Here is a 26,949-nt window from a genome sequence, read left to right as displayed (position 1 = left end):
AGACACTGTTCCTGCGCACTCGCCACTTCCTCCTAGCCCCTCCTACAGCGGGTTTCCAATTCAGTCGGCCTAGGAACAGGTGGAGGCGGAGTCCCGCACGTCCTGCGCTAGCTGGTGGGCGCATGCGCAGCGCGGGCTCTCCCTGGGGCCGGGCAAAGTAGAGGTACCAGGTAAGGATCGGCGGAGGTCTGAGGGTATAGTAGAGGGCGATGCGCGCTAGCTAGGACTACCCATCCGAAGGTGAGCCAAGTTCCCACCCGCAGGTGGTCGCGGCTGTGGCACCTTCGGCCGGGAGGAATGCAGGAGAGAAGGGACCAAGCATTCCTGAGGGGCGTGTGTAGAAACGAGGGGTTTCTTGTTCTCCTTCTACACATCCCTATTTAGACCATCTCTCCCTTGGCTGTATAGTGGGATCCTCAGTTTGTGTGAAACAGCACTCTTGCTGTCAACTATCCACCCTGTCTGGAAAAAAAAAATGTTTTTTTAAAACGAAAAACAAACCTGCGCTTACAGCCTTCCCACTCAAAAAAATGTTAACTCTATTCTTGCAGGTATTCAGGCGAAAACTGGCATAAATCTTAAATCGTTCTTTCCACACCACCTCCAATTCATCAACAAATCCTGTACGCTCTACATTCAAATATATCCAGAATTCGACCCCTTCCACTGTTATCACTCCAAGCGATGGTCCAAGCCACCGTCTTCTCTGCCAGGATTATGGCCTTGTGAAGTTTATGCTTATGTTTGATGGGAGTGAGTAATGTTAAAGTATATTGTACAGGTAGAAAGGAGACTTTTAAGGAATCCTCATCCTCTATTCAGCCCTGCCTTGCACTTTATAACCAAATGGGTTTGTTAAAAATAATCTGATTCTGAATAGGGGATGTAGCTCAGTGGTAGAGCACTTGCCTAGCATGGGTTCAATCCCCAGCTCCTCCTCCTCCACCACCATCATCTAATCCTGTCTTCAGTAGCAAAAGCACTGAGACCTGAATTCTTTGTGGTTGTAAATAAGTCATTTAGCCATATTGAGCTTTAATTTCTCCAACTAGAAAATGGGAACTTTATTTCTACTTTATTAGGTAAATACTGATAATTATTTGTAAATTATTATCATGAGGAACCTGAGAGGCTTAGAGACAGAGGCTGAATTACCACAAATGCTATATACAATCATACACATGTTTAACTTAAAGTTTTAAAAATATAATGCTATATGATTTACATGTGGAAAATGAATCTATAAAGATTCCCATACAAGGTACAATAGTAACTGTTCCTCTCATTGAACAAGGAGTACATTTTGGTTGGGAAAAAAGTGGGCTCCAAAGTGACTGACTTACAAAGTTCTGTTTCCTTATGTGATGATGATTTGTATTATCTTTTGCAGTATAACAAATGATCCTGAAATTCAACAGCTTAAAAATAACTATAGTCATTTGTTGTATCTGTTTCTGTGGGTTAGAAATTTGTTAGCAGCTTAGCTTCGCTTGGACTTTCTTAAGAAGCAGTCCTCAAAGTGCCAACCCAATCTGAGTCATCTGAAGGCTTAACTGGAACCAAAGGATCCATTTCCAAAGTAGTTCACTAATGTGGCTCACAGGTTTGTGCTATTGACAGAAAAATTTGGTTCCTCCCATGTGGACTACTCCATAGAGCTTCCTGAATGTCCTCATTATGTGACAGCTAACTTCCTTCAAATAAATCATCTAGCTAAAAGTTGTAGTGTCTACTATGACCAAAAAGTTACACTCCATCATTTCCATAAAATCTTATTGGTTACCCAGGTTAATCCCATCCACTGTGGGAGGAGATGTTGAAAGCGCAAGAGGCAAGAATCACAAGGGACCATCTTAAAAGATACCACATGGTTATAAGAGTGTTTGCCTTATAATACATTTGTTTTATGTAGTTTTCTGTATTTATGATATGTTTATTAAAACATTTTTAAAAGATGTGTTTACCTTGGGAAAAAAGTATTCTATTATTAGAAAATCTCAAATATTAAAGACATTTTTGTGCTTGTTGTAGCTAAAAATTTATTAAGAATTTATGATGTTTAGGACACAGTGGTAGGTAGTGAGGACATAAAGGACTTCTTGTATTTCCCAGCCTAGTTGGAAAGATAAATGTTAAAAGTATTCAGAGCCAGGACAGTGATAGTTTTTTCATCCAGTGTAACTGCTCAGACTCTTGGTTGCAGTTGACATAATCCCAACTCAGGCAAACTTAAATAATACAGAAAGTTGTTAGTCCATGTAGCTGGGAAGGATGCCACGTTATAGCATCAGAAAATGAGGACCTTAGGAACTAGAATTGGAGACTTATTGCTTTTAGGCTTATCTTTGCCCATTTTCTCTATCTGGCTTCATTCTGCAGACAGGTCCTCTTAATGTGGCCAAGAAGATGGCCATTCATAGTCTAGCTTCATATACTCCCAATTCAGAAAGCCCAGTGAAAACAACTTAAATCTCTACAATGCATATATTCATATTATACAAGGAAAGAAATACTTATTTTCCCTGGTTGTTATTCCTCCTCTCTTTCTGGGACACAGGGTACTATAATTGGTCATCTTTGTGCACAAGGGAATGAATATAGGGTGCTAACATTGCCACCTTCCTCTAGAACCACTTGGACAGCAGAGAGTGGGTTATTAGCAAAAAGAATAATAGGAAAAAAATAAGCATATGTGCCCTGCAACAAGTGACTGCACTTTTGTATCTAGGAGCAGCATTGACATTGCTTGGGAACCCATTAGATATGCGGAACCTTAGGTTCCAATCCCCAAATCAGATTCTGCATTTTAAGAAGATCCTGGGGCAATTCATGCACACATACAAACACATACACACAAAGTTTGAGAAGCACTTTAAGGGCTAATAATTACATGATGTTAACTACTTTGGTTGGAAACTCTTCCCCCAAAATATTTCCATATAAACAAGGTATTAATGTATCTGGATGAGCAACTTCCCCTAAAATAGTGCTTATAGACAGTGGCCTGGAATGGTCAAGACAGGTTTTTAAGAAGGAGGATAGCCATGACCTAGGTGGAAAGGATGTCTGTGCCTATATGCAGTGAAAAGCCCATGTGGCTTGAATAAAAAATCTTTAAGGTGGGTAATAAGTATATGAAGAATGACCCCATGCTTTGCTAATGTGATTGGTCTGCCACTGCTTGTATGGTCAAGTTTGTTGAAGGATTTGAAACAAGTAACCTGACCTAGCTTGTATTTAAAAAGGAAAAAGAAACAAACATTCTTTAGACTGTGAAGATGAGGCCAAAGGAAATAAAACCAATTAGGAAGCTATTATAAAATGATTCAGGTGAGGAAAAATTTGAACTAATGTGATCACAACTGTAGAGAAAAAAAATGTCTATGAGAAATATTACGGAGGGAGATAGGGGTGACAATGTGGAAACACAGGGCATGTTGTGAGGTTTTAGTAGAAAGATGAGTTGTTTGGACTATTGAGTTAGAGAATGCCACAAATAAGGCTGTCCAAAAGGCATTGGATATGTAGCAGAGTTCTGGAGAAAGCTCACCACTGGGAATACATAAAGGTGTATTCCCATTTGGTAAACCAAATATATATATATATATTTACTTTGTTTGATTTATAGATACTATCACCATATGAAGCTGAACATGGCAGAAGAAGAGGACTATATGTCTGATTCCTTCATTAATGTCCAGTAAGTAAATGTACATACCGAATGCTATGAAACGTGTAGACTGTGAAGCAGTGTCACTCATTTTAAATGTGCGGTTGGAAAGTTATTCTTACTGCTTTATGGAAACATCTCACACAAAGGTATTAGTATCCCCTTCCTCCCTTTTAATGCTAACCATTTTATTTCTTCCCTAGATACTTGGGTTGCCCTCTTGTAAGGAAATGTACTCCTTTTCCTTTATTGCATCTTATTGTCTCTTCTAGCTTCTATTTGGCCTTGTTCTTTATTGTTGCTGACCTCCTAGGAAAAGTCATATTTACTATTAATAAGTTCTTAAACTCCATACTTTCTTTAGTTACCGTATGTAACCAGCCTTCATCATTTCTACTAAAATTGCTCTTCTTGGACATCACTGATTATGTTCTAATTGCCAGTGATAACAAAGATGATCATAGAGGCCATACTGAAATACTGAAATATTAACTAGTGTCAGGTGAGTAAATGGCAAAGTTATGAGAAAACATCATCTAAAATAATCATTTCCTTTATTGTTCAGAGAAGATGTCAGACCAGGATTGCCCATGCTGAGGCAAATCCGGGAAGCCCGTCGAAAAGAAGAAAAGCAACAAGAAGCTAATTTGAAAAATAGGCAGAAGAGTTTAAAGGAAGAAGAACAAGAAAGACGTGACATTGGGTTGAAGAATGCACTAGGCTCTGAAAACAAAGGCTTTGCTTTGCTCCAAAAAATGGGATATAAAAGTGGTCAGGCTCTTGGAAGGAGTGGTAAGTCACATTCAGAAATAGGTATTCCTACCCACCCAATTATGATGTATTTATGAGGAAAAGAGATAACACTTTAATTTTTATCCATCTACAAAAAAAAATTAAAACAACTTTAGCTTCTTAGTCTCTTATGTGCTAACAGTCCCTATAAAGAACTTTTATTTTCCGTTTTCAATAATACACATGCCATCACAAGCTGCTTATCAGTGCAGTGCAACCATGAAGGCACTAACAGCTGGAGTGGAGGTGGCTTACAGCAGAGGCAGCAAAGAAGGGTGACCCATGATGGTTTGAGAAGTGCAGTGGCCAAAGGACTATGAAAAGAATGGGAGAGGATGGCAAGTCTCTACCTGTGGCAGCTGAGTGCCCATTCAGTTGGAGAAGCTCTATTATCACTTTTTAGGAAGTGAAACTGATTATTAAGATGCAGAGGCTTTATATTTAGAGTAGCTTCCTTATGCTGTTTTTCTTTTCTTTCCTACTTTATTATAATTGCTTTGCAGTTGCAAGGCTTTGCTTTCTCTTAAGGACATCACTGGTTTTGAACCATAATATCAGCATTATTGTTTCTTAAAGTGGCATAAGAGGCTGTGAATTGCTGGTTGCAGTGGTGCACACCTGTAATCCCAGTGACTTGAGAGACTGAGGCAGGAGGATTGCATGTTTGAAGTCTGCCTTAGCAATTTAGCAATACCCTCAAAAACTTAGTGACAGCATAAACTAAAAACTATAAACTAAAAACTGTTGGGAGTGTAGTTCAGTGGTAAAGCATCCCTGAGCTCAGTCCTCAGCAGCAAAGGTGGGGAGAAGACTGTGAGTCAACCTTATTAATCAAAGGCAAGGAAGGTAATTGATTGTATAGAGAGTATTGATTTCAGATTTTAGTGATGAAAATCACTGAAATGGAGTGGATACATTGTAAAGTGGTATACTATACTGGCTTGAAGTTTGAGGTAGAATTTCTAAAGAGTTTGCGTTTTTTTATGTTTTTTTCTTTTATTTATTTATTTTTTTAATCATACATGACAGCAGAATGTATTTTGACATACAATACATACATGGTATGTACATACATCAATCATATTGTCTATTCTATTCTGCTGCCCTTCCTATCCTCCCTTCTCCTCCGCTCCTCTCCCATCCTTTCTCTCTATCCAATCTAATGTGACACACTTTTTTTTTCTTTTTCTCCTCACAACATCATACATGTATTCTGTATATCAATGAGGTTCTCCTTCCATCTTCTGTGCAACTCCCCTTCTCCCTCTTTTTCCCTCCCACTCTCTTCCCTATTTAGTGGTAGTCTTCTCATGCTCTTCCTCCCTATCCCATTTTGAGTCACCCCTCTTATATCAGAGAAGACATTTGGCATTTGTTTTTTAGGGATTGGCTAACTTCACTTAGCATAATCTGCTCTAATGCCATCCATTTGCCTGCAAATGCCATGATCTTGTTATTTTTTAGTGCTGAGTAATATTCCATTGTGTATACATGACAGATTTTTTAATCCATTCATCTATTGAAGGGCATCTAGGTTGGTTCCACATTCTAGCTATTGTGAATTGTGCTGCTATAAACATTGATGTGGCTGTGTTCCTGTAGTATGCTGTTTTTAGGTCTTTCGGGTATAGTCCAAGAAGGGGAATAGCTGGGTCAAATGATGATTCCATTCCCAGCTTTCTAAGGAATAACGTAGTTTGTGTTTTGTTCTCTTTTTTTAGGAGATGGTATTGTTGAACCAATTCCTCTCAATGTCAAAACAGGTACGTCATTATTTTTGAGCATATTTACCAGTAATAATAACTTATGCATAGATCAACCACAGATATTTGCTTAACACTGTCTTGTGATGGTACAGTTATAGTTCTTACTGCAGGAAACCCTTAGAAAAATGTTTGTTAGTTATACACCTTTTAGAAGGTTTTGTTTTCTAGGAAAAAAATAAGTAAAATTAAGGATTAGTGAAACAGAAGTAAATTTTAGTGAGTAAAAATAAAATTTAAATCATAAAAATGTGGGGGAAATCATAATCCTTAAAACACAACAACACTTTTTTTTGATTGAAATGTCTTAAAAGTATTCTGAGATGGATATATCCACAAAATGTTTTGCCTAATACTGTGATCAAACTCAAAAAGAAAAAATATATGCATATATCTTATTTATCATATTTACATGAAAGTATGACAGTTTATACTATTACCCTAATGTTTAAAAATGTATATGGTATTACACTCTGAGAAGATGATAAAACATATAAACCCAGTGTTTTCTCCTGTCATTCCAGTGAAATGAGGTGGGGTGATTATACTGAAATGAAAATTGTATTTAATTCATAAATCTTAAATTGTCATGTTACGAAGTAAAGAATCAATAAGTTCTTCATCAGAACTTTATGTTTGTATAGGGAAAAGTGGCATTGGTCATGAAGCATTATTAAAACGGAAAGCAGAGGAAAAATTAGAAAGTTATAGAAGAAAGATTCACATGAAAAATCAAGCTGAAGAAAAAGCTGCAGAACAATTTAGGTAAAATTTTGCATTTGGGAGCTGGGATTGTGGCTCAGTAGTAGAGCACTTGTCTAGCATGTGTGAGACCCTGGATTTGATTCTCAGTACTGTGTATAAATACATAAAGGTCCATCAACAACTAAAAATGTATATATATATTTTTAAAAACTTTATGTTTGAGCAGGTTTTGGTTTTAAATCCTCTTTATCCTGGTATGTCTTCTGGAACTTAGGAATATAAAATGATAAAAGAGAACACAGACATTACTTTATAAATTTTTCTTTCAATTAGAATGCGACTTAAAAATAAGCAAGATGAAATGAAGCTAGAAGGAGACCTGAGAAGAAGCCAGAGAGCCTGTCAACAATTGGATACCCAGAAGGTAAACTGTTACTTGCTTTCAGTTTTGTATAGTGTCTTGGCACCCCATGTGATTTGCCACATTTTTACTTAAGAAAAAAGAGCTCCAAGCCTGGTTTATCTAGCTTTTTGCCCATTAAAGCTTTCATGCACTGTGCATTCTTGATCTGTGATAAAATAATGGCTTGTTTACTGCAGGAACCCAAGTTATTTTGATTATCTAAAAATGGATACAAAAACAATGCATTCTTTGTTGATTTGAATTTTGATTACTTAGAACTAGAATGTTTGGAAATTCTTTTCTCCATGTTTGATTAACCAAAATAGTCTATTTTCAGTCCATATTCAGTACCTTATATGTCTGTAGTAAAATGAAGCTGGAATGCTATTTCATATTTGAATGATTTTTTAAAAAATTCTTTGTTTTTAGTAGCTAAATATCATCAAAATAAAACTTCATTTAAAGTCTCAAAAATATTGGTAAAATTTCCAACATATCTAACTAGATTGCTGGTAGCAGTTCTTACTTTGCTGTTTCCATAGGACTTTATTTTTTAATGTATTTCCTGACACTTAAGATTTCCTATCTTATATGTATTATTTTATACCTGTAGATTATCTTTCCTGCTAGACTGTCAGCAGCAACTCTGAGACCATATCCCCATAGTTCATGTTATAGTAATATACTCTTAAAACAGCACTTAGTAAATATTTATTGAAAGATCAAATTCATATTGACCTGAACATATTTGTGGTAATCTTATGCTTAGCTGTGTTTCATGATAATAATTTTTGCATTTTTAGAATATTCAGGTTCCCAGAGAGGCATGGTACTGGTTGAGGCCTGAAGAGGAGACTGAAGAGGAAAAGGAAGAAAAAGAACAAGATGAAGATGAATATGAGAGTGATGATTTAACTGTATGTTTGGTGCCATTTACTTGATAGCAGGGCTTCTCAGGCTTAGCACTGTTAACACTTCAGGCTGGGTAACTCTTTGTTGTAGGCAGCTGTCCTGTGCACTGGAAGATGTTTGGCAGGGTCTCTGGCCTTTACATACCAATTTCACATCCCCTTATGACAATGAAAAACATCTCCAAGCATTGCTAAACATTCCCTGAGGGAAAAAATAATCCCTGTTTGATAACTATTGCTCTACAGGATTGTTTTATTAATCCCACATCAAAATTTCATATGGTTTTTCCATTTAGCTTCAATTTGCTCTCTCACCTCAGCTTCAGTTTGGATGAAGAATTTGCTACAAATGTAAATTCTTTTATACTTGTTTCCTATTAAGTTGTGGGAATGATTTAATGTGTCCCTCTTTCCCCCACCAGTAAACAAAACAAAACAGAATATAGTCAAAAAGAAGTAGAGATTATTCAAAAAAGGAGAATACACATTACTGGTTAATTGTATGTAAAATTTCATAGAGCCCAGCATGGTGGCACTCATCTGTAATCCCACCTTCTTAGGAGTCTGAGGCAGGAAGATCACAAGTTCAAGGCCAGCATGGGCGACTTATTGAGGTCCTGTTTCAAAATAAAATAGGTTGGGGATGTAGCTCAGTGATAGATCACCCTGGAACTGAGGAAAAAAACAAGAATTTTGTAGAGAACATTCTCTAGAAAAGCCTCTGACTACTTTGCTGGAAGATTACTAATGAGAACTTTTATGACAAAAGCAGACAGTCCCACCTTCACCAATCTACTCAGGAATGGGGTAGCTGCGTTAAAACTAGGAGGGGGCTTTACGGATGCCAACTATCATAGAATCAGTCAAAAACTTTTCTAAATGCTAATCAGTGGTCTCTATTGTATCTAGCATAGTTGTGAAAAATCTCAGGTGGCTGGTATTCTGGGATATATTATATTAAGTCTGCCCGTGGCACCTCTAATAACTGTCGAAAAGTATAGCGGATGTTATAGCTTGGGGCAAATTGAGCATGATGTAAGACCTAGAAACCCAGGTTCTATTCAATATGAACTACTAATGTACTTGTGTCTGTATCTAGGTACTGGAAAAATTACAAATATTGACTAATTATTTAAGAGAAGAACATTTGTATTGTATTTGGTGTGGAACAGCCTATGAAGGTAAAAAGATATTTTATACTTCTTAAAAATATTGACTATGAATGCTCTTTGATTTTAATAAAAGTCACCTTTCCCATAGACAGTGAAAATTTCTTATTCCATTCAAATAGAAAGATAAGGCCAGTGTTTTAAAGAAACAGTGACTATTCAAATAATTGATTCCTTATTAGAATTCGTTTTAGCTTTTTAGTAACTGAATGTACAGGAGGGAATTTTTCAGTGTTTTGTTTCAAAAACAATTAGAATAACTTAAGGATGATGAATTTTTAAAGACTTATTCTTTAGCTACACATTTGAAAAATATTTAGATTAAATTTTTCAACAAATACATATTGTTAGGCAGAATATTGTTCCTAACCATAAAACTCAGATTGTTGAAATCTACCCCTTTTGTTTTTTTCTTTATGGGGGGATAAACATGCCCAGTACTGGTTCAGTCCCTAAAGCCAAGTGCCCAAGTTGATCTGGGTTATCGTTGTTTTTAACTTTTCCTTATTTGTTTAGCAGAGTAAATACCAAACAAAAGTCAAAAGTCATTGCTATATTGAAATTATTTCCTAGTGTCCTATAAAATTTGTATTAATTTATTATTCCCTCACATAAATTACAGATAAAGAAGACCTGTCTTCAAATTGCCCGGGACCAACTTCTGCAGATCATGACTAAGATTATTCCCAATAAAGTGGAAACTGTTTATACCACTAAGGAAAAGGAGCCTTTACTTAATGCTTTATTCTTTTGTGCTTTAGAAATACTTTGTACTTTAAAATATAATTGTTCACTGACTTGAAAAAAATAATGTAATACTACTCAGAACACAAATATCGTAGACATAGACAATTACAATTTATGGCTATATTGTGATGCTTGTGGCATTTAAGGACACTGACAGGTAATTTTCTTATTTCCCTCTTCACTTTTGAACAAACTAAGAAGTAAGATACAGGAGTCAGAGGGAGACCAAAATGTCAGCTTTATCAGCCATGAAACTGAAAGAGAGAACAAGGTTGGCTTTTTCTCTATGAGGCCTCCTAATTTTACTCCTTGATTAGAGAGAACTGCAGTCCTCTTCTTGGTAGGGGCAGAGCTCACTTTGTGTTCTTTGACCAATTGGTTCCAACTGACCAACATGCTCAGTTCTTTACCCAGTATCACTTGTCAGATAAGACACTTCTCTTGTGGGAAGGGATGAATGAAGGTTCAGAGACCTTGTTTCCTTATTTCTCTCTCCCAAGGAACAAGAAGTTCTCTTCTCCAAACCAGGAGGAAAAGGAAGAGGGTAAGACTAGCAATCCTCCATTAGCACTACTAAATTCTGATAATTTTGGAGACAAAGTAGTTTTGTTGTTTCTGTTCAAGTGAGTTTTCATGGCAAGGGATATGCAATGCAAGTGATCTGTTGCAAGTGTTATCTAAAGAAACTTAAGAATTGGCAGGAACCTTAAATTTCATGTGTTCCGCCTACACTGAATTTGGAAACTCCTGGTCAGCATTCCCAGCAAGTGGTAATCCAATCTCTACCTTTATTCTACCAGCTATAGAGTACTCACTGCTTTAAAACCATTCCACTGAGCTGGGAATATGGCTCAAGTAGTAGCGCACTTGCCTGGCATGTGTGAGGCACTGGGTTCGATCCTCAGCACCACATAACAATAAAATAAAGATATTGTGTCCACCTGAAGCTAAAAAATAAATATTTTTTTAAAAAAACCATTCCATTGCTAGATAGGCTATAAATTATTTTTATGTTAATTTTTCTCTCCTAAATTAGAATCTGCCTCCCTATAAATTTAATATATATAAGGACATACTATATAGCATAGGTCTAAAGAGTCCCAGTGAGGGTCAGGCATCAAAATCATAAACATTTTTAAAAGTCCATATGCTCAGGTTCTCCCCAGTAATTCTGAATCAACTATGAAAGGGGAGCTCTTAGATGTCTATTTCCAAGTTCTAAGAATGAGTTGATAAGTAACCGAGGATAATAACTAGTGCTGTTGCTTAAATAAAGAGTCCCAGCTTCACTGTATATTTTTTTGATAACTGTGATTACACCTATGTGATTTTACAGCTTACTTTTCAGTTACCTTTAGTAAGAGATCAGTTTCTTCCTTTAATTAAAAACAGCATACACAAGAGAATAGCAAAAGCTAACCTACACTTGCATAGGGCAAGATAATCAACAGTATAACTTGTATGTATTAATCTCTGACATTATATGACCTAATTCATTTGTTTGCAGATTTTACATGGAGGACTTCAAGAAATAAATTTGCCTCCCTCCTCCCCACCCCAAGATTCTAATGTAATTGGCCACTCTGTCTAGGCAACATACCTTTGACTCAAGATGCAGCATAGCTTGAGAACCACTAATTTGGTTAAGTTATCGGTCTCAGTTCTTCAACCAAAAAAAGTAATAATTTGTATAAATGTACAGATATGAAACACCAATATTTAAGTGTGCATTTGGGTACTATTAGTTAATATTTGCTCTTTGTCTAAATAGCAATAAGATTATATTAATAGCTAAAAAAAGGAGTACATCTTTCTAGAACTTGACTAAGCAGGAGGTATGCCTCCATTTTTGTGCACCTAATGTTAAAAATAGAGGCTTCAATAAGAGTGAAACATACTTTTAAGATGGGCTTGGTGGCACATATCTATAAGCCCAGCTACTCATGAGGCTGAGGAAAGAGAATCGGGCAACTTAGCAAGACCCTGTCTCAAAATTTAAAAAGATCTGAGGTGTGACTCAATGGTAGAGCACTTACCTAGCATGCTAGAGGCATTGGGTTCAATCCCAGATACCACACACACATACAAAAAAAAATTATGCAAATAGGCCTTTTGTGACCTCATAACCAGACAATGAAAACTGAGGGAACACTGAAAACAATTTAATTTGCTTTAGAACATTTACATGAAATTTTGAAACTTTAAAACAAAATAAGTTTTAACATGTTGTCACTATTAAATTTTTTATACTTTTGTTTGTATTGTGCATTTGTTTTCAAAGTCCTCTCTAGAGTTTTTTAGTGTCTTCCTTAATTATAAATCCAAAATATGCAGCTTCTGACATTCAAAACAAATACTTTAAATGATCAAACTGATTTACCTTACACTTGTTTACTTCAAGTGTTATTTACCAAGCATTTAAGTGTTGGAATCTGATGGGGAACATTCTTATTAAATATTAGGCACATTTTGTAGGATCAAGCTTATGAAACTCTTTTATTCCACACCAATCACTAACAGAATTCCTGCTTTCTGCAAGGCACAGTACCCGCTGCCTTAGAGTATACAACAATGGGAGAACCTGCCTTTGGCTTTCCAAAAATTTACAGTATAACAAGGGAAACACGCAGGAATTACTGACTTTGGAAGCAAATGGTAACAATAAGGTACTAAACAAAGGGAATGCTAGGGGAAGATGACTGTGAGTGGGATATGGTAGGACACCAGGGAAGTAACACAATTTGGTTCTGAAAGATGGGCATAACTTTGATATGCAAAGTTGTGAGGCAGGAATTACTATTATAACCCAGAATTCTATTCCTAGATATACATCAAAAAATAAAACATGTCTACATAAATCTTCCATGCATATATTTGTGGTAGTATTATTCATAATAGCCAAAAAGTGGGAACAATTTGGGTCTGAGGTTGTAGCTCAGTGGTAGAGCATTTGCATGTGTGAGGCACTGGGTTTGATCCTTGGCACCACGTAAAAGTAAATAAATAAAATAAAGGTATTGTGTCTATCTACAAATGAAAAAATATATTCTTTTTAAAAAGTGGGAACAACTCAAATGTCCATTAACTAATAAAGAGATACATAAAATGTTATGTATTTGGCAACAAAAAGGAATGAATCACTCATCAATGCTACAACATGGATGAAACTCAAAAGCAAAATACTAAATGAAGAAGACCACTGTCAAATAATTATTTTTATATGAAATGTCTGGACTGAGCAAATTTATAGAGATAAAATAGATCAGTGGTCTACTAACATTGGGAGAAGATGGTGAGTGTCCTTGGATATAGGATTTCTTTGGGGAGGGGGATAACAAAAATGTTTAAAAATGGGATGTAGTGATGGTTGCACAACTCTTTGAGTATGAGTATACTAAACACCAATAAATTGTATATTTTAAGTAAGTAAATTATATTGAATGTGAACTCAATAAAATCATTATTTTATTTTTTAATTTGTTCTAATCAGTTATACATGACAGTAGAATGCACTTTGACACATCATACATAAATGGATTGTAACTTCTCATTCTTCTGGTTGTACACATTGGTCATGTAATCATATATGCATGTAGGGTATTAATGTCCAATTCATTCTACTATCTTTCCTATCCCCATACCCCCTCCCCTCCCTTCAGTCCCCTCTGCCTAATCCAAAGTACCTCTATTTTTCCCCAGCCCCACACTTATTGTGAGTTAGCATCCACATATCAAGAGAAAATATTCAGTCTTTAGTTTGGGGGGATTGGCTTATTTCACTTAGTATGATATTCTTCAGCTCTGTCCATTTACCAGCAAGTGCCATCATTTCATTCTTCTTTAGGCTGAGTAATATTCCATTGTGTGTATATACCACATTTTCTTTATCCATTCATCTGTTGAAGGGCACCTAGATTGGTTCCAAAGTTTGGCTATTGTGAGTTGAGCAGCTATATACATTGATCTGGCTGTGTCACTGTAGTATGCTGATTTTAAGACCTTTGGGTATGAACTAAGGAGTGGGGTAGCTGGGTCAAATGGTGGTTTCATTCTAAGTTTTCTGAGGAATCTCCATACTGCTTTCCAAAGTGGTTGCATCAATTTGCAGTTCCAACAACAATATATGAGTGCACCTTTTCCCCCACATCCTCACCAACATTTATTTAAAACCATTATTTTAAAAAGTTACACGGACCTGGGCAGGGTGGTGCATGCCTGTAATCCTGGTGACTCTGGAGGCTGAGGCAGGAGGATCATAAGTTCCAAGACCAGCCTCAGCAACATAGTGAGACCTGTCTCAAAATTTAAAAAAAATAAGAAAGGTTTAGGGATATGGTTCAGTGGTAAAGCACCCTTGTGTTTAATCCACAGAACAAAAAAAAAGTTGCAGGATTTTCAGTAGAAATGATAGGAGAGGACAGACATGTGCATCTGGGTCTTTAATCCGGTAACAGAATGTGGGATGTGTAATGGGAGCCTCCAGGGAGCAGAGCCCTGCCAAAACTTCAACCAAAAGAAACTCATTCTAGATTTCTGGCCTCCAGAACTATAATAAAATAAATATGTGTTGTTTGAAGTCACCAAATTTGTAGTAATCTGTTACTACAACCACAGAAATTAAAATAGGTCTTAACCAAATTAGTCCCCAAAAGATCACACATATCTGAGAAGCACTTTATTTCCCTTACAATTTTGCTTATTTACAGTTTTTAAGTTAGAATTGAAGCCAGTAGTAATGTCACCATACATTTATTAATTGATCCCTTCATCTATGACCATTTTGGGGAAATGAAGAATTAGGATAAGGACAGGTCAAAATCACAGATACTGAACTGTAGCCAGTGACAACTGGACAGGCATTTATATGTAGCCAGTAAACATCTAAATACAAATGTTTCCTACCTGCACTTCTTGCAGTCTCTGCATCTTCCTCTTCTGGCAATGCCTTCAACTTGGATCTCCAAATGGGACTCAACATTTTACCTTCCAAACGTACCTCACCATATAGATGGTGGCCCCACTACTGGCTTAAATTCCAAATTACTAAAAACTGTGTATTAGGTAAAGGTGAGACAAGTAAAATACCTCTCAAAGATATGTGATTCTTGGGTTTCATCGGATTATATTTATTTAATGGCATCAGAATCCTGCCACTCACCTGAACAAACCTGGAGATAATCTTTGACCTTGACCTTTTCCATAACCCCCGCGTCTCCTGCTGTTCAAGCTTAGTCCTTCAGCCTTCTAACCTTTCAAATAGAGTCTCTTCCTGCTCTAACCCATTCTAAGCACATTATTTCCAAGTACTGGTTGGACCACACCCCTGTTTTTAAAAAAATACTCATTTGTCACCTTTGGAGGTTGCTAGGCACTAACTCATTCTAAAAAAAAAAATCAATAAACATTATCACGTGCTGGTTAGTACCTGCCTGTCAAAATATAGCTACACAGCTGCTCTGGAGACTAAAGCAGGAGGGTTCTCTATTATAGGCCAGACTGGACAACTTAGGGAAACCTTGTTAATATAGTATAAAAAGGGAGAAGCAGGGGGCTGGGGTTGTAACTCAGTAGTAGAGTGCTTGCCTAGTGTGTGTGGAGCACTGGGTTCAAGTCTCAGCATCACATATATGTAAATAAAAAATAAAGGTCCATTGACAACTAAAAAAATATTTTTTTAAAAAAGGGATAAGCATATAGTACAATCTAATGTAGTTGCTTGCCTCATGTGTACAAGGCCCTGGGTCCGAGGCCCAGTAACACAGAAAAATAAACTTGATAAATACTTATCCCTCTTTCCCATTCAGCTTTAGAGAAAGTTATCTATAGAAAAATCACAAATGATAAATGCAAGAAGTTTGGTAGAATCAGAAAATCAATATTTGGCAATCCCTAAAATGAAATAATGGACCTAGGTAACAATCATCAATGGCTTCTCAAACCATAAGGTAAAAGAATGATGGAAAGCCTTAAAGTGGATTACACCACTATAACCTACAGATCCATCTAAAAATCACTGAAAATGGAACAATCAGGCATCATGTTCCTCTTGAAGTATTGCAAAAATAAGTATACAGCATCGCCTACGAAGTACTCTTGAAGAAAAGTGAACCCGAATCAAATCAAGCTTCTAGATCTAACTAGACATCATGGGGATACCATAAGCCAAATCCTAAATGTAGGATGTTTACAGGACAAATGATCTAGGTCCTTCTTCAAATACATGGTGAAAGGAAAGAAAACAGAGGCAAATGTTATAGAGTACAAGAGACGTATAACCAAATGTACTATTGGATCCACACTTAAACAAGCAATAAAAAGATATTTTTGAGATAGCAAAACTGAATGCAGATTAATTATTGTATGCTATTAAAGAAATCTTATTAATTTTAAGTGACAATGATATAGTGGTTTTGCTAAAATCTAAAATACCTTATTTATTAGAGATTCATTTTTAAATATTTACAAGTGAAATGAATTTTAAAATTTTCTTCTCAGATACTCACATACATATGTACACACAGAGCTGGCTTCACAGACATGTGATCTGTGCACAAGACCATGCTCAGAAGTGTCCACCTTTAATGTTTTTAACAAGGGCCCTGTATTTACACTTTGTAGTTGGTCCCACAAATTAGGTGGCTGGCCATACCCATACATGTATACACATACTCCACACATAAATATGAATATATGTGTGCATATTATATATATGCTAAACATGTTTAACATAAATAATGTAAGCATGCATGCATGTTACATATGTTTATGTTAAATAAACACACATATTTAACGAATAATATGCATGTTTAGCAATTAAAAATTAACGAGAAGGCCTGTTTCTAGTTAAGCAACTAGATCAAATGGCTCTTTCAAAACTATCTGCAAATAAGGTCCCTGGCTCTTGCCTCTCTCCTCTGATTAAGAAGATACTTTTTGTCTAGTATTTTTTTTGAGGCTGAAAAGATATATATTCACAAATAAATAGCTGCTAAGAGATGCTATATTTTTTCATAAGAGTAGAAATATTGCACTAAGGTAAGGTTAAAAGGCTACATTCTCATGGCCACCTTGTTTAGTTTTTCTTTTTAAGTATATCCTCATTCATTGAAACCAGATATTACTAGTTTTAAAAAAAAAAACCAGAGAGAAATTCTATCTACCCATAAATCTTTCAAACCTACAGAAAAGTTGATATAGTAGTACAATCTATTTACCAATTTTCCGACAGTTAACATTTTATCATATTTCATTCTCTCTCTTCATCTCTTTTCTTCTCCATATATGCATCAATTCTTGCTGACCAGTTGAAAGTCGCAAACATCATGACCCTTTACCCCTAAATATTCCTGCATACATTACCTAAGAATAAAAGATTCTCCTTGACCACAAAACTATTGTCACACCTGAGAAAATTAACAATTACATTGTTACCTACTATGCAGTCTACACTCCAAAAGTTCTCAATTTGTCCCCAAAATGTCTTTTGTGGCTGTTTGCTGGGATTTTTTTTTAATGTACAGAATACAATAAAGATTCAAGCATTGCATTTGATCATTAGATCTCTCTTGTCTCTATTTAGAATAGTTCCCCTACATTTTTTTTTCATGACATTTGACTTTTTGAAGACTAAGTCAATTATCTTGTAGAATGACTACATTGACTACATTCAGGATTTAATAATTTCCTCATGACTGAATTCTAGTCAGACCCTCTGGGCAAGAGAGCTAGATGCTATTGTATAATTTTTCTATCATGTCAGGAGGGGCATAATGTTAGGTTGTTCCACCTTGTATGATACTAGGGTGAATGACTTGGTTATTGTAATGACCACAGATCTCTCCATTGAAAAAGGCCACTTTCCTCTTTGTAATATATCATCTGTGGGATAACACTTAAATCCTTTTGAATATTCTGTTTCCCAACATCTTTTCACCCAATTGTTTTAGCATCCATTGATGAACTTTGCCTTCATCAAATACTGCACTGGGAGCTGAACACATATTAAGCATTTTTTATGAATACTTTTAAAATAGGTATAAACCTTGATATAAGTATTTTCTCTTACTCTGCTTAGCCAAAATTTGGCTAGTTTTTTGTTGTTGTTGTTGTTTGTTTGTTTGTTTCCTGGTACTGGGGATTGAGCCCAGGGGTGCTTTATCACTGAGCTACATCATCAACACCCCCCCACACACACACACAAACACTTTTTTTTAAATTTTGAAACAAGGTGTCACTAAGTTGCTTAGGGCCTCATAAAATTGCTATGGCCAGCTTGATCCTCCTGCCTCAGCCTCCCAAGCCACTGAGATTACTTGATTCACTTTTAAAAGTTGTAAAATTGCATGACAGCTTTAGAATGATACTTGATTGCTCTGAAGATTCAATTAACCCTCAAGGTCTTCCAAGATGCAATTCAAATTATCTTCCAGCATTTTCTACAAAATTAGGACAGGTCTCATTGGCATGTTACTTCTAAGCCTGAGGTTGGTTGAAAGCTCCCCCCTTCTATTCTTAACTACTGCTGTTCAGCTAGCACAGTTATCTTTTCTTCAAAGCATTTGTTATAACAGACATAATAAATACTTAAGATAAATAGAAAATGTATAGTGGACTCAACAGTCAGTTTCAGAGAAAGAATTATAATTTCTCTGAAGTCCTCCTCTCCACTCACATTATCTCCCTCCCTTCTGAGATAACCACTATCCAGAATTTAATATTTCTCATTCCTTTCCTTCCCTTTATTTTATTACATTTCTTGGGAATCCTAAAAAAATATTTAGTATTGCATGATTTATAATAGTATGTAAATGGAGTTTGCTGTGTATATTTTCTGAAATCTATTTTGCTCTCCTAACCTTAACATTCCTGGGAGATAAATTTTATTGGTATTCATTTCATTGTAATGCATTCATTTTTAATGCACTCCAATATGTGAATTTTTTTATAGTTTTTTTCTTTTAATACTAGGGATTGAACACAGGGCCACTCTACCACTAAGACAGGTCTCCCTAAGTTGCTTAGGGCCTCAATAAGTTGCCCAGTTTGGCCTTGTACTTTTGCTTCTCCTGCCTCAGCCTCCTGAGTCACTGGGATTACAAGTGTGCACCACCACACCCAACTGTAAACATAATTGTCTTCTTCATTCTTCTTTTGATGAGCATTATGGTTGTTTCCAGTTCTTTTGACTCCTTTATAAACAGGGTTTTTATAAACATTCCTGTAAGCATGTATATAGGAATGGAGCTGACTGCTTTGAAGGTAAATATAGCTTCAAATTTATTAGATAATGTCAAATTGATTTCCAAAGTGATGGTATATCATTTGACTTTTTATAGATACCATACTTCCTCAACTGGCTTGTAAGCTATTCAAGGCAAGGAAAGATCTTTTTTTTTTTTTGAGGGAAGGAGCATCTAGAAACATTCATCTTTTAATAACCATATTAATTGGTCCATTCACTAATTGGTATAAAAAGAAAATATTTTCTCTTACAGAATAAAGAGATAAGATAGAATAGAAAAAAACAAGTGTAAAAATGTTTTTGAAGTTTTTTTTTAAAAAAAGAAAAATCTGGGTGTGGTGACTCACACCAGTAATCCCAGCAACTTTGGAGGCTAAGGCAAGAAGATCACAAGTTTGAGGCCAGCCTCAGCAACTCTGTGAGACCCTCAGCAAGTTAGTGAGAAATAAAATAAAATAAAATAAAGGGCTGGGGATGTAGCTCAGTGCTAAAGTGCCCCTGGGTTCAATTCCCAGTACCAAAAAAAAGAAAAAGAAAACCTGCATTCAAAAGCAGTAAAAAAAAAATTAAGGAAAGAAAAATTAAAATAAACAGTAAATATCCATCAATATCCCCTAGTAGATTTTAGATAATTAAAAGAAAACACACACCAGAAGCTGAATATTTTTTTAGAGAGCCCTAATATGTGTTTCTTTTTCTCTCTGAGACATCCTTCCACTTGGCCAAGGTCTTCAGTATTTTAGACGTGTCAGGTCGTTTCTGAGGTTCCTTTGAGAGTAATTTCTGTAGAAGACTTTTCTGTAATAATAGTAAGAGTTAATACTAAGAAAAAAAACATTGGAATAAATAGAATTCTGATTAGTGTCAAGCACTTACTTCTTTGATGTCAAATACATCAGGGAAGATGCCATTTCTTAGATCTTCAAAAATCTGGTGGTAAAACATAAATACATATATACATATATATGTATATATATTTACTTATTAGGAAATCATTTTCTTGGGAGGAAAAATAAACAGGATGCACTAAAAGCAGAGATTACCCTAAATCCAGGATAGTTCCAGATCTTTGGAAAAGTCTCTTTAGCCAGGAAGCAAATAGAACTCTCTTCCCCATACCCTACCCCAATCTAGTAACCATCCTTAGCATTCTATGTTTGGAAGCATTAGGTGCATGACATTCACGCCTCCCTTCATCCTTGCTGGAACTCTATGTGACAGGTACTTTCAATGTCCCTTTTTACAGAGGAGAAGGCTGTGGCTGCAAGGCAAGTCCCATTCCTGAGCTTGAGACTAGGATATGCAGTTGTCTACTGCTCACTTCAGTGATTCCCCGCTGTCCACACAAGAAAGTCCATATTCTTTCATTGATTTAGTCACCACTTGTCTTTCCAGCCCCATCAACCACAACTCCTTGTTGCTTACATACTCCAGTAAAACTGCACTGCCTGCTGTTCTCAAATACACTGCACATTTCTATCTCCATGCTGGGACTGCCTACTTTCTATTTTAGACTATTAGAAACAACCAACCCTTCTGGGTCCAGCTTACATACCTCCAATGAAATCTTAACTGCTACCGATAGAGAAAGATCTCCCTCCTAGTTGTTTCCACAGACTTCTCCTAAAACACCTACATTGTTCTCTTGCATTCTCTTTCTTCTTAGGAAATTAACTTCCAGAGAATAGGCTTGCTCATTTTTATAACCCTCATGACACTTAGCACAGTGTCTGCCTTCAAGAAGGCACTGATGAAATTTTGCTGACTGGCTCCAGTTCGAGTCTCATGAGATGTAAACACCTTCCAAAGGTCAATGGTTTGGGTCTATAACAAAAATGGTTGTCAAAACTTGCAAGAGAAAATACATATTTTACTTACAATCATACACTAATACTTCAAGACCACCCTCACATGAGGACAATACCTATTTGCAGCAGTGCAGCAAAGATGACAGCCAATCATTTGTGTTGTTTAATATTTTCTTTGAGATTATTTACCTTGAGTGTTTCTGAAACTGTGGGACATATGTAAAGAAGTTCAGCAAGAATTAGCCCCAAAGCAAAGATGTCTACTTCCTTTCCGTATTCTTCTGAAGAAATCTGAAGAGACCAAAAATATATTTGCCTTCATTACTCACCTGATATAAATATATCTTCTGATGCCAAAAAACTATTGACCACATTTTTTATATCACACAACAAAGTCTGTTTATTAACATAGCAAGATTTGTGAGTGTGACTGCCAAGGGTTTAACTTTTTACCATTGAATAGCAGAACAACCTGTATAAATTAACTACTCCCATAGGAATAATCTCAACTGTAAAATGGGGCCAATAAATAATACTGACCTCAGTTTCGAGTGTGGAGTTAAATCAGATATAGCAGGTAAAGCAATGAAAATAGTTCATAGTAAGTGATTTGCATGCAAATATTCATAGCATATTTATTTATTATTTTTTTAATTTCTAAAAAATTTTTTAGTTGTTGATGACCTTTATTTTATTTATTTTTAAATATTTTTTAGTTATACATGGACACAATATCTTTATTTTGTTTATTTATTTTTATGTGGTGCTGAGGGTCGAACCCAGGGTCTCACACGAGAGAGGCAAGCACTCTAAGGCTGGGCCAGATTCCCAGCCCCAGCCTTTATTTATTTATATGTGGTGCTGAGAATCGAACCCAGGGCCTCACACATGCCAGGCAAGTGCTCTCTCACTGAGCCACAGCCCAGGCCCACATAGCAGATTTATTTATAATATTCTATAATTAGAAATGATATAAATATCCATCAAAGGAGAAACATGTTACACATACAACAGAATATTACTCAGCAATAAAAAGGAATTAGCTACTGGTACAAATAACAACTAAAGTTTCTCCAATACCTATTACCTTGAATAAAGAAATTAAGTACAAAAAAATATGTATTATGTGATTCCACTCATATGAAGTTCAAAAACAGGAAAACCTAAAATACAATCACAGAAAGGAAAGCACTGGTTGCCTATGGGCAATAAGGAGGAAGGACTGACTGGACAGGGGCTTGAGGGAATTTTCTTGAGTAGGAAGAAAGTCCTACATCTTCATGGGCTTATAGGTTACACAGGAGTATGCATTTGTCAAAACTAATACAGGTAAAATTAAGATATGTGCATTTTATGGTAGATAAATTATTCTCAATGAAATGTACTTAAATTTAAAAATTACCTAAGAAAAATAAAAGCACTATGACGAATGCCTTTTTAATATTCTGAGGGTGACAATGTAGGATGCAGGAGATAGTTAATAAAGCCATTAGCTTCCTATTGTGTTCTACTTTCACAGTGAGTGCTCTCTCCATTTTACATTGTCAAGCTACCAGCTAGTTCTTTTTAAAGAGAGAGTGAGAGAGGAGAGAGAGAGGGAGAGAGAGAATTTTTTAATATTTATTTTTTAGTTTTCGGCAGACACAACATCTTTGTTTGTATGTGGTGCTGAGGATCGAACCCGGGCTGCACGCATGCCAGGCGAGTGTGCTATGGCTTGAGCCACATCCCCAGCCCCAGACTTATTCTTTTTTAGTATTATTATTTTTAGTTGTTGATGAATGTTTATTTTATTTATATATATTTATTGTGCTGAGAAATCAAACCCAGTTCCTCCTACATGTGAGGCAAGCGCTCTACCACTGAGCCACAACCACAGCCCTCAGTAGACTTATTCTTCAATGACAGAATAGTGTGAGTATTTTGAAAGATAAATCAGTAAAATCATCTTAAAAGAGCACTTAAAAACCAAAATGGACAATAAGATGAAGAATCTAAAAGACAAAAATAGATAAGAAGCAATCAACCAAAATAAAAAAAGTATGAGTATAAGAAGTCTATATGTGAAATACAATATTCAGGGAGGGATGTGCCTGCAGCTCAGTTGGCAAAGTGCTTGCCTGGCATGTGTGACGTACTGGATTTGATCCTCAGCACCACACAAAAATAAATAAATGTATACATCTACAACTAAAAAAACTTTTTTAAAAGATACAATATTCAAATACCAATAGCTGTACAACCATATTAATAAGCAGCATTAATCACAATAGCTTCCAAAAGATGGAAGCAACCCAGGTGCACACTGAAGGGTACATGGATAAAAAAGTGCGGCGGCCATATAATGGAATAATCTTCAGCCTTAAAAAGAAAGGAAATTCTGGCACATGCTACAATCTGGGTAAGCCTTGAGGACATTAGACATAGTGAAATAAATCATAAAAGAACAAATACTACATGGCTCCATTTATATGTAATATGTAGACAAATCAAATTTGTAGACACAGAAAGCAGAATGGTTGTTGTCAAGGTTTGGAGGGAAGGGGAAAAGAAAGTTAACTAAGGGGTACAGAATTTCTGTAAAATGTAGAGTTCTATAAATTTATGGTGGTGATGGTTACATAACAACATGAATGTACTTGAGGCCACCATTAAAAATGATTCTTGGGGCTGGGGATATAGCTCAGTTGGTAGAGTGCTTGCCTCTCATTGCACAAGGGCCTGGGTTCAATTCTTAGCACCACACCAAAAAAAAAAAAAAAAAAAAAAAGGCTCTTGAGATGGTCATTTTCTGTTATGTGTATTTTACCACAATAAAAAAGAAAGAAATATATTTTTAAGATCAATGCCCTAACAACCAAATTTATATAAGTAATCCCATTTTAATAGCAAAACACAATATGTTTCAGGGAAAGGCTTTAAGAAGTATGAATAACCTTCATTTACAAGTGTTTTCACTTCATTGAATATTATAAAACTGACCTTAAGGTAGATTGTACTAGCGCTCTCAACTGTGTACTGGCTTCCCAGGGAGAGGATTCCACATCCCACCCCCATTGCCCCAAACTGAACCAAGCAATCTGTTCTGGGCAACAAAGTGTGGCATGTATGTGCCACTGATGAACAGAACTTGTAAAAGCCACCACAAGGTTCCACTATTGCTTCCTGTTACAAAGGCAGTGACACCCAGATTGATTCTACTTTCAGCCTAAAGGAAACAGGGGAGCAAAACTGCCAGCGTTGCTGGCCTAGCACATGAGAGAGAAATAAACTCTAGGTGCTTTGTGTGTCATCAGAAATCCAGGGTTTATTTGTTACTGTAGATAGCCTGGCAAAAGCCAACTGATGGAGGACTTGAACAAACGCCATGACGTACCAATCTCCTCGAGACAAAAAGGTCAGTTCTCAACCAAATCTTTCAATGTAATGCAACAGCTATCAAAACCCCTGAAACCAGTCATAGAACACGACACTCTGCTGCTGGAGCTCACTCGGAATTATAAATCTGAACCGCTAAGGATGGTTTAAAACTGAAAAATTACGAGCAGAGAGGTCCTATTGTTCAAATACAAAAATCTATTTTATAATGCCTCAATAATTAAAACAGAATAATGTTAAAGAGAAAAAAAAATGGAACAGAGTCCAGAAATAGATTCACAAGTGTGTAGGAATTTTACATATGATGAAACAGCACTTTTTAAATTGTAATAAAGTCTAACATAACATAAAATTTACCTATTTTAACCATTTTTATGTGAACAATGAGTGGCATTCAGCACCTTTACAATATTGCATAACCATCACCACCATTTATTATGGAACTTTTCATCTTCCCAAACAGAAATGATAACTACTAAGTAATTAACTTCCTATTCCTCCCTCCTTCCATGACCATGAATTTTCCTTATAGTATTTTAAATCATAAACTATTTCTCCATCTACATGATGATGGAGAAATTGCATGTTCATGTGGGTTAAATCAAGTTAGATTCCTTCCACATCCACAAAAATTAATTCAAGTTAAAGCAAATTATTAGCAAAAAGTCAAAATATTTTAAACTCTCGTGATGTAAATGGCCTATAAAATAAAAATGACAAATCCAGGAATGATAAAGAAAATACTGATAAATATGATAACTTAAAAACTCTGTACCACAAAAGGCATGATAAACAAAGTAACAAGGAGAAAAGACTTTAATATAGGTTACAGATACAAGATCAATATCCAAAATATGTAGATTCCTTCCACATACATTAGAAAAAGACAACCTAACTATGAAAAATGGGGAAAAGCATGAATAGAGAATTTACAGGAAAAAAACATAAGTAAATTTGTAAAAAGATAGCATAGCTTACTAAAAAATCTAGAAAAAATGCAAATAAAAATAGCAAGGCATCCTCATTCATCACACTGGTCATACTGAAGACTGATAGTACACCAGTTTGATCAAGAGTATAAGAAAACGGCATTCTCATCTTTATTGGAAGATTATTGTTAGAACCCCACTTTTATTCTCTGTTTGTTTTCTTTCTTTCTTTCTTTTTTTTTTTTTTTTTTTTTTTTTTTTGGTATCAGAGATTGAACCCAGAAGCCTTTACCACTGAGCTACAACCCAGTCCTTTTTATTTTTTTATTTGAGACAGGGTCTTACTAAGTTGCTGAGGCTGTCTTCAAACTTGCAATTTTCCTGCCTCAGACTGCAGAGTTGATGGGAGGGTACACCACCACACCTGACTAGACTCTCTTATTTAACAACAACTGGGCAGAATTTATCAGTGTAAAATGCACTTATCATTCTATTCAGTCATTTGACTTTGAGGAATCTACCAGATTATCATAGAAATACAGGTGGCCCCCTATCAATGGCTTCTCTAACTGACAATTCAACCAACTGCAGATTAATCTTGAAAAAACTCTGCATCTGTATTGAACATGTAAAGACTCTTTTTCCTATTGTTTAAGCATTATTCCTTGAGCAATGTACAATATAATAGCTTTGCATGTGGCATTTTCATTGGGTATCGTCAGTAATGTAGAGATGATTTAAAACATATGGGAGGATGTATATGTAGTATTTGCTGTATGCAAATACTGTACCATTTCATAGAAGGGCTTAACATCCATGGATTTGGAATCTGTGGGGTGGGAGGAGGTGTCCCAGAACCCAAACCCACAGTTGAGGGGAGTATTTCTCTACTTCCTGATTGTCACATGTCCTGAACTGCTTTACTCCATCACACCCTTCTGCCCTGATGTTCTATCTCATCTCCAACACAGGGAGCAATAGAGTCAGCCATCTATGCCTGAGATCTCTGAAACCATAAGTGAATAAATAAACTTTTCCTCCTCTAAAATTGTTCTTGTCAGGTCTTTTTATCACAGCAGGGAAAAAAACTGACTGATACAAAGGGAATTTTCGATTCTTATTCTATATACTTCTCTAAAGCTTTAATTTTTTTATGAGAAGGGTCTAATATTTTTATAATTTTAAAAAATTAAAGAAGCAACATATATAAGAGCAGAGAGGAAAGGGAACGTACCTGTTCTGGGCTCATATATCGCCGAGTTCCCTTTTCTCTTGTTCGCAGTTCATCATTCTTCAGGGTTGTTACAAGTCCAAAGTCTCCAATCTTTATTTGTTTTTCACCTACTAAAAATATATTACTTGGCTATGGGGAAAAAACAAACAATTTTTAGTTTATATGTACCAATTTGACAGAGTAATACCACATGTCCAAA

General features: G+C 35.9%; 2 protein-coding genes across 10 annotated transcripts in view; one reads left to right on the top strand and one right to left on the bottom strand.

Moving 5' to 3' along the window:
- The first annotated feature begins 30 nt into the window (after window positions 1-30).
- Gpatch11 (G-patch domain containing 11) lies at window positions 31-10,136 on the top strand. Of its 3 annotated transcripts, XM_013363449.4 has the most exons (11): window positions 31-170; window positions 552-753; window positions 1,466-1,603; window positions 3,629-3,700; window positions 4,236-4,462; window positions 6,184-6,225; window positions 6,870-6,990; window positions 7,264-7,354; window positions 8,137-8,250; window positions 9,344-9,425; window positions 10,036-10,136. In XM_013363449.4, the coding sequence occupies exons 4-11, from the start codon at window positions 3,642-3,644 to the stop codon at window positions 10,089-10,091; spliced, it is 792 nt and encodes a 263-aa protein (XP_013218903.1). In that variant the 5' UTR covers window positions 31-170; window positions 552-753; window positions 1,466-1,603; window positions 3,629-3,641; the 3' UTR covers window positions 10,092-10,136. The 3 variants fall into 3 exon arrangements, with proteins under 3 accessions (XP_013218903.1, XP_005336606.1, XP_013218902.1); XM_005336549.5 differs by lacking the exon at window positions 1,466-1,603; XM_013363448.4 differs by lacking the exons at window positions 552-753; window positions 1,466-1,603 and having other exon boundaries at window positions 32-170.
- Window positions 10,137-13,603: 3,467 nt separating this feature from the next.
- Window positions 13,604-26,949, bottom strand: part of Eif2ak2 (eukaryotic translation initiation factor 2 alpha kinase 2) — a 36,420-nt gene continuing 23,074 nt past the window's right edge. For 4 of the 7 annotated variants that reach the window (XM_005336548.5, XM_078029390.1, XM_078029389.1 and 1 more), the window contains 4 exons: window positions 26,751-26,879; window positions 21,399-21,500; window positions 20,278-20,331; window positions 13,604-20,199 (listed from right to left, as the gene is read on the bottom strand). In XM_005336548.5, coding sequence (XP_005336605.2) covers window positions 20,080-20,199; window positions 20,278-20,331; window positions 21,399-21,500; window positions 26,751-26,879 — 405 coding nt within the window. In that variant the 3' untranslated portion in view covers window positions 13,604-20,079. The other 3 variants (XM_040271143.2, XR_013429086.1, XM_040271144.2) reach the window with 3 other exon arrangements.

Source organism: Ictidomys tridecemlineatus, chromosome 12, assembly GCF_052094955.1.
Source record: "Ictidomys tridecemlineatus isolate mIctTri1 chromosome 12, mIctTri1.hap1, whole genome shotgun sequence".
Classification (NCBI taxonomy): Eukaryota; Metazoa; Chordata; class Mammalia; order Rodentia; family Sciuridae; genus Ictidomys; species Ictidomys tridecemlineatus.
This window is presented reverse-complemented; position numbering and strand designations above follow the sequence as displayed.

Excerpts from the sequence above, each read along its gene's own strand:
- Gpatch11 (XM_005336549.5), top strand. The coding sequence starts at position 3,642 with ATGAAGCTGAACATGGCAGAAGAAGAGGACTATATGTCTGATTCCTTC. Across the intron at positions 4,463-6,183 it reads TCAGGCTCTTGGAAGGAGTG|GAGATGGTATTGTTGAACCA; the intron begins GTAAGTCACATT and ends CTCTTTTTTTAG. Across the intron at positions 6,991-7,263 it reads AAAGCTGCAGAACAATTTAG|AATGCGACTTAAAAATAAGC; the intron begins GTAAAATTTTGC and ends TCTTTCAATTAG.